Source organism: Natator depressus, chromosome 6, assembly GCF_965152275.1.
Source record: "Natator depressus isolate rNatDep1 chromosome 6, rNatDep2.hap1, whole genome shotgun sequence".
Classification (NCBI taxonomy): domain Eukaryota; kingdom Metazoa; phylum Chordata; order Testudines; family Cheloniidae; genus Natator; species Natator depressus.
In genome coordinates, this window is record NC_134239.1 from 14,913,520 (window position 1) to 14,925,360 (window position 11,841).

At 58.1% G+C, this 11,841-nt stretch overlaps 1 protein-coding gene across 4 annotated transcripts; it reads left to right on the forward strand.

The window, feature by feature from the left end:
* The first annotated feature begins 1,120 nt into the window (after positions 1 to 1,120).
* RAD9A (RAD9 checkpoint clamp component A) lies at positions 1,121 to 11,318 on the forward strand. Of its 4 annotated transcripts, none has more exons than XM_074954586.1 (12): positions 1,121 to 1,371; positions 6,306 to 6,512; positions 6,774 to 6,844; positions 7,158 to 7,292; positions 7,782 to 7,896; positions 8,392 to 8,491; positions 9,366 to 9,475; positions 9,742 to 9,848; positions 9,940 to 10,004; positions 10,259 to 10,381; positions 10,647 to 10,863; positions 11,079 to 11,317. In XM_074954586.1, the coding sequence occupies exons 2-12, from the start codon at positions 6,479 to 6,481 to the stop codon at positions 11,181 to 11,183; spliced, it is 1,182 nt and encodes a 393-aa protein (XP_074810687.1). In that variant the 5' UTR covers positions 1,121 to 1,371; positions 6,306 to 6,478; the 3' UTR covers positions 11,184 to 11,317. The 4 variants fall into 4 exon arrangements, with proteins under 4 accessions (XP_074810687.1, XP_074810688.1, XP_074810690.1 ...); XM_074954587.1 differs by having other exon boundaries at positions 1,121 to 1,350; XM_074954589.1 differs by lacking the exon at positions 6,774 to 6,844 and having other exon boundaries at positions 9,366 to 9,441; positions 11,079 to 11,318.
* The last annotated feature ends 523 nt before the right edge of the window (positions 11,319 to 11,841 follow it).

Below are 11,841 nucleotides of genomic sequence, written 5' to 3' on the forward strand. Positions count from 1 at the left end.
TAGCATAGCTCCCAGCTCCTGGGGAGTTTGAGGCATTTGTGTCACTGAGATGATGAGTACAGGGCCCCAAGAGGTGGGTTCGATAGTCACTCACCAGAACAGAGCTGCGCAGTGAGTCATCGTTTGCCTGTGCTGTGATGGGGAGGCCGCGAGGTCCTGCTCAGCTAGGGCACAGGGAGGGGCACAGGAGCTTCAGCCCCTGACAAAGGATCCTGAGCTGGGAAGGGGCTAGGAAAGCCCTTGCAAAGGCTCCTCCTGGCCCCTTTGCTTCTTGTCCTCATCCTCTGCACGAGCAGCTTGTGCCCAGATGAGGTGCCAGTGCCGGGGCATGGCTAAGCGGCCACCTAGATCATGTGCCACAAAGAGGCAGACTGTGGTTGCCCATGGAGACCACAGCTTCCAACAAACCTGGGGTAGCAAGTGTGGGACCTGGGGAGGGAACCTGAGCCTAAAGTCTCCAAGAGGAGAATGAGGTGAGCCCAGAGGGCGGGAAAGAGTCTGGGCCCAGGGGAGGAGACTCGGAGGGGGGGTGTTTGAGTGGGGGCCAGAGGGGCAGCCTGGGCCCCAGGGGGCGGGGTATCTCTGAGATGGGGCAGGGAAAGGAGCCTGAGCCTAGTGGGGTGTGTCTCTGAGCTTGAGAGTGGGTCTCTGAGAGTGGGGAGGGAGCCCGAGCAGGAGCTGTCTTGGGGGTGGGGGCAATCTGGGCCCCAGGGAAGGTCTGTGAGGGCAGGCGGGGCAGGACCTGAGCGAGGGGGGAGCAGGGGAGGGAGCCTAGGCTGGGGTGAGGCTCTTGGTTGACCTCGGCACTCTACCTCCTGCATTCGAGGCCCCATTGGCTGGTAGTTCTGTCCCTCTCTCCTCCCAGCCAATCAGCGTCGTTCGGCTCCTCCAATGGCAGGAGGGGACGAGCCCACCAGGCGAAGTGGCCTGGGTGACGCGAGGACAGCCAGAACAAGGCTCCACCCAGGGAGCTCACGTGCCCGCTAGCCGGGCCGGCGCGGCTCCTCTCTGGAGACTTTGTCACGTGAAGAGAAGAGCTTCCCCCTCCACGTGACCCGTGAGCCAGTAGGACAGGCTAAGAGGCGGGGCCGAGGCCGGGCTCGGCCAATGGGAAGACGGCCGAGGGAGGGGAGGTGGGTTGCCCAGAAGCGGCGTCAGGAGTGGCGCGGGTGCTGGGCGACAGCATCCGGAAGAGGCGCTGTCTCTCCAGAAGCCCGGGCGCCTCCTGTTCGGGAGCTGTCCGGCGAGTGGCGGGCCGGGCCGGGCCGGGCCGGGCCGACCCGCTCTGCGCTGCGGTCGCTGGAGATCGGGCAGCACCGAGCAAGGACGGGGAGCGCGCCCCGGGGACAGGTGTGATGGATCGGAGCTAAGGTGGGCGGGGTTAGGGGGAATGGGCGGGGCTAAGAGCGGTGTCTAAGGCAGGCATGATTGCTCATGCATGGGGTGGCTTGGGGCAGGATTTGGTAGGGTGTGTTGGAGTGGGGCAGGGTACGACAGGGTGCAGATGGATAGTGTGTGGTATGGGGAGGGGAGGGGAGGGGATGGGTGGGGAGGGGAACAGCATGTGGGGGTAGGACAGGGTGCCAGAGGTGAGGTGAGGTGGGAGAGGGCAGGGTGCTGGAGGTGGTGTGGAAGTCTGGCAGTGTCTGGTATGGGGTTGGGACAGGACAGGGTGCTGGAGGTGAGGCAGGGCAGGGGAGCAGTATGTAGGAGTGGAGTAGGACAGGTTGCTGGGGGGACAGTGTGTGGGGGGCAGGGACAGGTACTGGGGGGGTGGGGGGCAGTGTGTGGTGGGAAGGACTGGGCGCCGCAGAGTCTGTTGATGCCCCCAGCAGCGGCACACCTGCACTGACAAAGCATCTTCCCCTTCAGTTCTGTTTCCTTGGCCGGGGGGCTGCTCTTGTGCTGGCGGGGTCACTAGGCCCTTCAGAGTGGTTTGGATGGGGATGCAGATGGAGAGTAGCAGAAACTGACAGTAGGGCTGCAGGCTCCATGCTAACAAAGCAAGCTGTAGGGAGGTGTGGGCTGGGACCCTCATCACCTGCCTCCAATCCCAACTGCAGGCATCCCAGTTCAGTCTGGCCTTGGTGACCAGTGTGGTTAGTGATCTGGACCATGTCCAGTCTAGGATTTAGGGGAGGGATGGGTTAAATGGCATTAGATTAGCTCAGTCTCACTAACGCAGGCATTACATTGACTGGCTCAGCGTATCCTAAACATCTGAAGTACAGTTTCTTTTCTCTTGACTAGGTGTTAGGTTAATCACTGTTATTTAGCCATCTATCTTCCTACCCTGGTGTGGCCAGAGCCCAGGAAGAGGGTGCACCCAGCTCGCTAAGGAGACCTGCAGCTGCTGTGAAAATGGCAGGAGTTGCAATCAGCACAGGACAGAAAGGCTCCCTGGAGAAGGAGGGGGCTGATTAAAAGAAGGGGAGAGGTTAGGAATGTGAGCAGTGACTTGCAAAATGAGGCACTGAATGGGCAAGTGCAGCTGGGACACCTGAGAGGGATGATCTGCCAGCCAGAACCTGGCTGGGAGATGGGACAGCCAGAGTGGCCAGAAGGAGCTGGGGGGAGGACAGGTGGCAAAGGAGACCACCTGGGTCTGTGATGGGATGAGGCTGCAGGAAAGGCTGGTGCAGGTTGAGGCTTAGTGTGCGTCTCCCACAGCAGGAACGAGCCCTGTTCTTTGCAGAGCTGAGGCAGTTGGGACGTTGTGTTTGGGAGCTGGGCCTCTCGGAACCAGAAAGGGATTGACAAACCCCAGGGCATGAGAAGAGCCACAAAACAGTACAGGGAGCTGGAGGGGGAGACTCCAGGGAAGGGGGTGGGGGGAGCAATCGGCCTAAGGGCAAGGGAATGAGCCCCCAGGAGGGAGAGGGGTAACATGCAGGGGCAAGATTAGGAGCTCCAGCAGGGGACTAAGAAAGTAAATCTACCTCCCTTGATCCTTCTTGAAGCTTCAGTCTGACAGGGGTTCTCCTTCACTTCCTGCTAGGCACTCCTGTGTGGCTGTTCAACAGCTGCCTAGCCCCACCCCAGAGGTGGCTGCACATTAGTGCTGGGTAAGGGCAGGGCCGGTGCAACCATTAGGCGAACTAACGCGATCGCCTAGGGCGTCAAGATTTGGGGGCGCCAAAAAGCGGTGCCCCCCAATTTTTTTTTTTTACATTTTAACTTGTCTTTTCTCCGAGCATGGGCGCTGCCTGGCTGCCGCGCAGCACCAGGGGACGGACCCTGGGCGCAGCTTTCACTGAGGCGGGCGGGGCAGCACTGCGGGCAGTAGAAGATTCACCATGGCGCCAGGCCCACACTCCGAAGGGGCCCGGCGGCCACTCTTCACCGTCCCCCACTCTCCCCTGCAGGGGCAGAAGCTTGGTGCTGGGGTTCTGTTCTACTTCAATAGGGCAGGCTGTGCCTGCAGCCTACCTTCTCCCCTCCCCCGCCTCTTCCCACAGCGTGCTGGGTTCCCACTCCCACTCTCCCTCCCTCTCCCTCCCTGCCACCGATCAGCTGTTGCCAGGGAGAGGGAGGAAGTGGAGAAGAGGCAGGAGCGGGGCCTTGGGGGAAAGGGGTGGAATTGGGATATATCCCCTCCAGCCCCCTGCCATGAGCCGCTCAGGGCAGGGGGCTGGGAGCATCCCCATGACCCTAGCCCACACCCCCAGCCCTCTGCCCTGACCCCTGCACCCCCCACACCTCCCAGCCCTGACCCCTGCACCCCCCACAAATACCCAACCCCCCCACACCACATGCCCTGATTCCTGAACCCCCCTCACACACACCCAGCCCTCAGTCCTGACTCCTGCACCCCCACATATACCCAGCCTGCCCACCTCATGCCCTGACTCCTGCACATCTCCACCCCCAGCAGGGACTAATCCTTCCCCCATGACCCCCTGTGCTTATCTTGCCCCTGGCCCCTGTCTTGTTCCAGCTGGGGACCAATCCTTCCCCCCCACCATGCCCAGTTGTCAAGGTGGATAAAAATCAATGACTTAAAAAAAAAAAATTGGATTTTTTTTTTAATTTAAATCGGATTTTTGAGGGAAAAATCCATCTAAAGATACATTATATCTTAATTAAAACTATGATGGAATAGGGATTATAAATTCTAATTCTATAGTATGAGACAATATATTCATGTAATGTTTAAGAAAAGTTTTGTAAATGAGTTCTAATAGTTCATGGATTAGGGACCCAATCTTATGGGGTTCTGTATAGATTATTTATGTTAATTTTTCTATCTACCCAATGGGACTCAGTGCTCAGTTTAGAAGATACCATCAGAGATGCTTAGTTTTGCAGTTCTCAAACTGTGGACTTGTGTCTCCAGAGATAACACGGTTGTTAACAGCAAAAATGTTTTAAATAAATAAATAATGTATAGAGGTGAGAAATAACAGACCTGAACTCTATTGTCCCTCTGCAAATTTGTGTACACAGGGTCAACCCCTTACCTCTCTTTAAAAGTGAAAAGTTTCAAAAAGTTCAATGAATAGAAGAATAGAATTTGGGGCAGAATAGATCTGGACAAGGAGAAGTCTGGAGATAAATGTGAGAAGTGAGGGATATATGCTTTTTTTTGTTAAAATATTTTATGTTTGCTGTTGAAGAAAAAAATCGAGAATACTTAATGTTGTTGTTTTAGCTAAGTAAAACAATTTAAATGTCTTTCTGGTGATGTTCTCCTCCTAATACAGCCTGGCAAGAAAATCCTCCAAATATTAATGATTAACCTCTTGAATTGAAGATAGTTCACCTCCCAATGACTTCATAAATATCTGCTTCAATTATCTTTGATAAATGAAATAACCAAACAATCATTCATTTTCTGATATAGCTGTAAAACTCATCTGAAAAGTTTTCAAAAATAAATCATTTAAAAAATGTATAGTGTGTACCTTCTAAAAATGAAACCTACATCTATCTCTGAGTTGTGAAGAATATGTATTAAGGTTAGAACAACCAACAAGAATGCACTTTTATGTAGAAACCCATGATTAAATCAAGTCTTTCTAACTAGTGATTTAAGTCATGATTTAAATCAAATCCACCCTGCTCGCTGTGCTCTTGCCCCGGCCTCTTCATTCCCCAGGGGGGCCCACAAAAAGTTAATCCAGCCCTGGGGGCAGCCGGGCCGGCCCCCTCCAGGGTGGGGAGCGCGGGGCCCGGCCTGCTCTGAGGCAGAGCACAGCCCCTATGGGCCCACAAGATGGGCCAGGCTTGTCCCCCCTAAGGCAGGACCCTTTGCGGAGCAGGGCTGTGGCAAGACCAGATGGGAGCTGCAGGTGGGCGCTAGGGGGATGGAGCGGGACTCCTTGCCCAAAGCCTGAGGGTAAGGGATAGCTCAGTGGTTGGAGCATTGGCCTGCTAAATCCAGGGTTGTGAGTTCAATCCTTGAAGGGGCCATTTAGGGATCTGGGACAAAAATTGGGGATTGGCCCTGCTTTGAGCAGGGGGTTGGACTAGGTCCCCTGAGGTCCCTTCCAACCCTGATATTCTATGGTACCTTGGTACCTGCCGCTGCCTCCCCGTGTGCCCCCTGCAGCCTTCCTGCTGGTGCCCCAGCTCCCCATAGCGAGCAGCCTCAGTGACCCCTGCCTGCCCCCCTCATTCTACATTTGGCCCAGGACATTTTTAAATTTCTTGGGGCAGTTTACCCATCTCAGGATTTCTGTGGGAAGTGCTCACCTGGAGCCACAGCTGGTCAATGCAGAGACAAGCAGGCACCATGAGGCATTATAGTTACCAAACATGGAAACCTCCCCCTCTGGGTACCCAGAGTGTGTGTGTGTGTGTGTGTGTGTGTGTATATGTGTGTGTGTGACGTCATTTTCCTCATCACGCGCAGCCGTCACCCGTTCTGACAGATTGTTATCATGCTAAGTTGACTAGTTTTCGGAGGTTGTCGATTGAGGCTAACTATTTTTGTTGTTTCAGATCTAAGACTCTGGCAAGTGCTGCTGCATCAAGTATTAACTTTGTGTCAATTGTGTGTGTATGTTCAGTGTTTGAGTGTATATGTTTATGTGCGACTATGTGTGTGTAGGTTGTTGAAATTTGTCCTATTGATATTGTCATTGCCACTTTGTACTGTAGTGAAGCAGTACGAGGGGAGGGGAAAGGAGGGGGAGGGGAGCGCAACATGGAAGTTTTGCCTAGGGCGCAAATATCCTTGCACCAGCCCTGGGTGAGGGATCCCCGTGCATACAGGGGAAGTGCTTTGGGATCCTTCAGGGGAAAGGAACTAGAGATGTGCTGAGTTGATTATTTAGGGTGGTGTCTCTCCCATTTCTTCCCAGCATGTTGTACTGATTAGTCCCTGGAAGAGGCCCCAGTGCAGCACCCGAGGCACAGACTCTCCCCACCACAGGGCTGGATTATCTTGGGGTTCACGGCGCTGTGACCGGGGTTAGAGTTTGACACTCCCCCCACCCAAGGGTGGGAAAGAGCCCAGCTGCATCACTCTGTGGCCATGAGGTGCCTTGTTACCGGGGGCAATGTCAAAGGTGCGTGCAGGGCTACCAGATGGGCAGGGGGATGGGGAATAGGACGTGAGGCCTTTTCCCCCTAAGGGTCACTGGCTCCCATCTGGCCCAGGGCAGAGGGACTGGTCTCAGCAGGGTGGGGAATGGGACACGGGGCCTTTCCCCTCTAGGGGGCGCTGGCTCCAAATGGCCTTACTTCCTGCCTCAGAGAGCAGGAGTTTAGGGGAGTGGGGGTGGGATGGGTCTGGCCCAGGGTCACTGTCTCTCTCCTTCCCCCCCCAGTCATAGGGAAGGCCGTGCACTCTCTGTCCCGCATCGGAGACGAGCTCTATGTAGAGCCCACGGAGGATGGGGTAAGGGGGGGTTTGTTCTAACTGTTGGGGGGCACCCTTCTGATCTGAGGGGGAGGGAAGAACTGAAGGGGGTTGTCAGCAGAGGACAGGGGGGTCTAATCAGGGTTTGGGAGTTATCACTGAGCTCCAAGAGGAGCAAGTTGGGTCGCTCTCTGGTTGGTGATGGGGCTGGCTTTCCCATGGGGGAGGCGGAGGAGCTAGTCAGTGGCGGGGCTGGCTTTCCCATGGGGGAGGCGGAGGAGCTGGTTGGTGGCGGGGCTGGCTCTCCCCGTGTTGGGCTGGTCGGTGACGCGGCTGGCTCTCCTCTCCACAGCTCTCCCTGCGTGCTGTGAACTCTTCCCGCTCAGCCTACGCCTGCTTCCTGTTCGCCCCACTCTTCTTCCAGCTTTACGAGGAAGGGAACTTGGACCCCGATGGGGAGACCTTCCGCTGCAAGGTCCTCATGAAGGTGCGGCTGTGGTGCCGTCAGGGTGTCAAGGGTGGGCCTCAGAGGGATGCCCCAGGGCACAGGGATATCTGAGATATGGGAAGCCCAGCAGAGGGCCCTGGCCCAGGGAGAGCTGGGCTCAGGGCTGTGCCCCTGGCTGCACCCCTGGCCAGTGCTGTCTCCTAGCAGCCTGTGTGCCTAGTCCCTGTGTCCCAGGGGCTCGCCTGCAGGGAGCAGGAGCTTGTGGCTTCCTTTGCCCTGGGCAGTGAGTGCAGCTGGCACAGGGTGTGGTGGGAGAGTGAGGGAGGGATCAGAAGGGATCAGGGCTTGGGACCATCCTGTTCCATGGGAAAGAATCTTGGTGTGAATCTGCAGGACTCCTGGGTTCTCTCCCTGGCTCTGGGAGGGGAATTGGTGTCTCATGGTTACAGCAGGGGAGCTGGGAGCCATTTCCCCAGCTGTGTGGCGGGAGGTGCAGGTGGTGACGGGGTGGTGTCTATGACCCCCTAGTCCTTCCTGGCTGTGTTCCGCTCGCTGCCCTCGCTGGAGAAGACAGTGGAGAAGTGTCTGATTTCCCTGAACCCCCGGGCCAGCCGGCTGGTTGTCCAGCTGCACTGCAAGTACGGTGAGTGCACCGCTGCTGGGGAGCCCTCTAGTGGGGTGGGAGGTGGGGATCTGGGTGGCCCTTCTGGGACAAGAAAGGGTGTCCAGGAAGCTCCATTAGCGGGGTGGGGGAGGGAGATGAGGGAGCCCTCCAATGACAGGGGGCACCTCAGGGGTCCAGTGACAGTAGCAGGGGGCCTGGATGGAGTGAGTTTGGGTTGGAGGGCTGGGGCGAGCGGAGCTGGGAGCCAGGTGGGCAGAGGGGGCCCTGCAATGAATGGTACTGGGAAGTGGAAGGGGGCTTGCAGGTGGGCGGGGCCAAGGGGTGAGTGAAGCTTTGGGCGGGGGGCAGTTTCCAAGGGTCAGACCCTCGGCCTGGTTCCCTGTTGAACATAGGGCCAGGCTGGTGAGGTGTACTGGGGAGGATCTGCAGGGGCGGGTCCTGGGCTGGTGATGGTCCTGATGCCAGGGCAAAGACGGCCCTGGCCCTGAGCTGCTGTCCCGATGCCCTTGCCAGGAGTCACCAAGACCCACAACCTGTCATTCCAAGAGTGCGAGTTGCTGCAGGCCGTTTTCAACAAGGATCTGTGCGCCAACATGCTGCGCGCCCCTGCCCGGTGAGTGGCCTCTGCCGAGTCAGGGGAGAGGAAGCGAAGCATGAGGTATAGCTGAGGAGTTCACAGCCTTTTTCTTTCTGAGGCCTCCCTGCATGCTATAAAAATTCCAGGGCCCAGTGGGGAGGCCTCCAGGCTTCAGCTGCCAAAGCAGGGGCTTCTTCTGGGCAGGAGGGACATGGGCCCGCTGGGGCTCAGGGGCTTCAGCCGCAGTGTCGGGGGGATCTTGGGACTGTGGGCTTCAGCCACTGGGTGAGGGGAGGAGTTCGGGGCTTTAGCCCTGTGGGGCTGCGGCTTCTGCCTTACGGGGCGCCAGGGCTCGGCGCGCCAGGCTTTGGCCCTGCAGCTTCACTTCTGGCTTCAGTCTCGCGGGGGAAAAGAGACTTGGGGTTTTGGGCTTCAACTGTGGAGCCCCGCAGACCCCTGAAACCAGTTCACGCCCTCCCTGGGGTGCTGTGGACCTTTGGCTGAGAACCACAGATATAGATGAGGGGAGCGCAGAGAGATTGGGAACATATGCTGGCTCCCTTGGGTGCTAGTTTGGGGTGGGAAGATCAGGGGGGCAGAAGCTGTCTGGGGTGCTAGGTCGGCATGGAAGAGGTTGGAGGTTCGGGGGGGCACAGCTGGCTCTTTAGGGCGCTAGGTTGGCATGGAGAGGGTGGGAGGATTGGCGTCACAGCTGGCTCTCTGGGGTGCTAGGTTGGCACAGGTGGAAGGATCGAGGGGCACAGCAGGCTCTCTGGGGCGGTAGCTTGGCACAGAGGGGGTGGGAGGATCGGGGGTACAATTGGCTCTCTGGGGCGCTCCACGGAGTGGGTGGGAGGATGCAGCTATGTCTGTAGGGTGGGGCTCACAGCTCGCTCACCTCTGGTGGCAGGGTGCTGGTGGATGCTGTGGTCCATTTTCCGGTGACACTGGCCGAGGTGACGCTGGGGGTCAGCCCTGCTGGGAAGGTGAGCTTCCGCAACTACCTGGATGAGGAGACAGGTGAGCCAGCCCGCCCACCATGGGCTCCATCCTAAAGAGACACAGCACAGCCCAGCCCCTCTGCCATGGGGATGGATTGGAGCTGGCACCCCCTAGAGGGGAAGAGCCCCATGTCCTACTCCACAAGCCCTGGTGTCTGGGCTGGCTGGCATCTCTGGGGCAGGTTTTGGCAGCAGTTTATGGAGAGTGGCTGGTGGGTCCTGGGGGGTGGCTTGGCAGTGTGGGGACACCAGGGGGCTGATGCTGAGCCCCCTCTCTGTCCCCAGAGCCCAGCAGGATAATGGTGACTGAGCTGTGCCTCTCCGAGGATGAGTTCCAGGACGTCCAGGTGCAGCAGCAGTCCCATGTCACCTTCTGCCTCAAGGAGTTCCGGGTGAGCAAGCAGGGCCCCCCTGCCCCCCAGCTCTTCTGCTCTAGCCCCAGAGAGTGAGGCTGCCTCACTGACCCTGTCTGTCTGCCCCTAGGGTCTCCTGAGCTTCGCCGAGTCCTCCAACCTGCCCCTCAACATCCACTTCGACTCCCCTGGCAGGTATGTCCAGGCCAAATGTTTGTGGGGTGGGGATGCTCCCTCTACCTCAATGCCTTGAGCTGGCTCTCCCCAGATGGGATCACGTACTCATTGCCACTCACTCCCTGCCCCTCTGGATTGGTTGGGGTCGCATGTGGACTCCGCAGCCTCCTGCTGTAGCTCTCTTTTTCTGTCTGTACACACCCTGTGCTGTCCCTGTAGAGTACTGGACCGCCCCTCCCAATCTGTCTCATCCCCCTGTGCTATCCCTGCAGGCCGGCCATCTTCACCCTGTCGGACCCCCTGCTGGAAGTGCACCTGGTCCTGGCCACCCTGTCAGATCCCAACAGCAGCTCTCAGGTCCGCTCCACAACCTTGCAGGCTCAGCCGGCCAATGGGTAAGCAGGGCCCTGCGGGTTTGAAAGTGGCATTCAGTTGTCATTAGAGTTCAGAGTGAACAGCCCCATCAGACTGGTTGGCTGCCACCTCCCTCATAGAGCTGCTGTTGCAGGCTGTCCGCAGACTCAGGTAGCAGCTTCTGTGGGGATGCCTAAGGGTGGGAGAGCTGGGTTACTGGGCTGGCCACAAGGGGGAGGGGTAAGGACCCCATCTCCAGAGGCAGGGTTTGACTGTGGCCCCAGCCCCACTCCCTTCTCCCCACAGTGCCTTTCCCCTGGCTACTGCTGATGACTTCACAGCCGATGACATTGATTCCTACATGATTGCTATGGAGACCACATGTGAGGAGGGGCCAGGGCTGCCCTCCAGCCCCACCTTTCCCCAGAGACGCCCCCATCCGGGCATTGCCCTGGAGTCAGAGAGCAGTGCCATGGAGAGTGATCTGGAGGGGGCTGTGCCAGGGACCCCCCCACAAAAAAAGGTATGTGGTGGTGACTGGGGGGGGTGCCCTAATGTGGGCAGAGGCATCAGGGCTGTTCTGTGGAGGGGAGCTGTGTGGACTCCCAGCTGCTGGTGGGAGGGGTGTATGGGAGCCTGGGGGGAATGGGACCATGTGGGTGGAGGGGGAGCGTGGGTGGAGAGGGAAGCTGGGGAGTCCCCCCCCCACACACACACATCCTGCTGCATCTCTTTCAGTTCCGCTCCTTGTTCTTTGGGTCAGTGCTGACCCAGTCTCAGGCTGGGACCCATCCAGGGCCCAGCCAGGATGTGCTGGCTGAGGACAGTGAGGGAGAGTCCTGAGAGGTCACCTTCTGCAGCCTGGCTCCAAGCCCCCAAGAGCCTGCATGGAGAAGCTGGACTTTACAACCCATTACCTCTGCTGAAGCAGGGCTGGGGATGCTGCTTCCAAGCCCCTGTGAAGACATTGCCCTGTAAATAAAGCTTTTATAATAAAACATGCCGCTGCCTGCAGAGCTGCTGCTGGGGCTGAAGGAGAAGCTCCGCTCCACCCCCAGGCAATTGGCGGGCAGGATCCTTTCCTTCCCACACCTTGCAAAAGCTGGGCCAGGAGTCGGGGGCAGGCTGTTCCATCCCCCAAGTGCCTCTTACTGTAGCCAAGCTAGCTGGGCTCCCTGCTGCTTGCCTAGGTCCTTCTTGCAGGGCTGGTGGGTTTGAGGCTGTGACAGGGGGTGTATCTGCCCCAACTTGCCCTGCAGGGACTGTCCTCGCTCAGGGCAAATCCCTGGAAGCTGCTAGAGCCCTGCTGCTAGCCGTGAGGGAGCTGGCTATGGAGCTGAGCTGCTGGGCTAACAACAGCCACAGGCTGAGCAGCTGGGGCACACAGTAACCCTCTTACTGCCCAGGAGCACCATCCCACCCAGCCCTGGGGTCCAGTAAACAGTCACCCCATCCTTTCCCTGGTTAGAAGCCAGCAAATCTGCAGCTGCCAGCGTGCACG

What these genes read in the sequence shown, in the direction of transcription:
- RAD9A (XM_074954586.1), top strand. Translation starts at nt 6,479, where the DNA reads ATGAGGTGCCTTGTTACCGGGGGCAATGTCAAAG. An exon ending in CTACCTGGATGAGGAGACAG is followed by an intron (nt 9,476 to 9,741) that starts GTGAGCCAGCCC and finishes CTCTGTCCCCAG; the next exon opens with AGCCCAGCAGGATAATGGTG. An exon ending in CAGGCTCAGCCGGCCAATGG is followed by an intron (nt 10,382 to 10,646) that starts GTAAGCAGGGCC and finishes TTCTCCCCACAG; the next exon opens with TGCCTTTCCCCTGGCTACTG.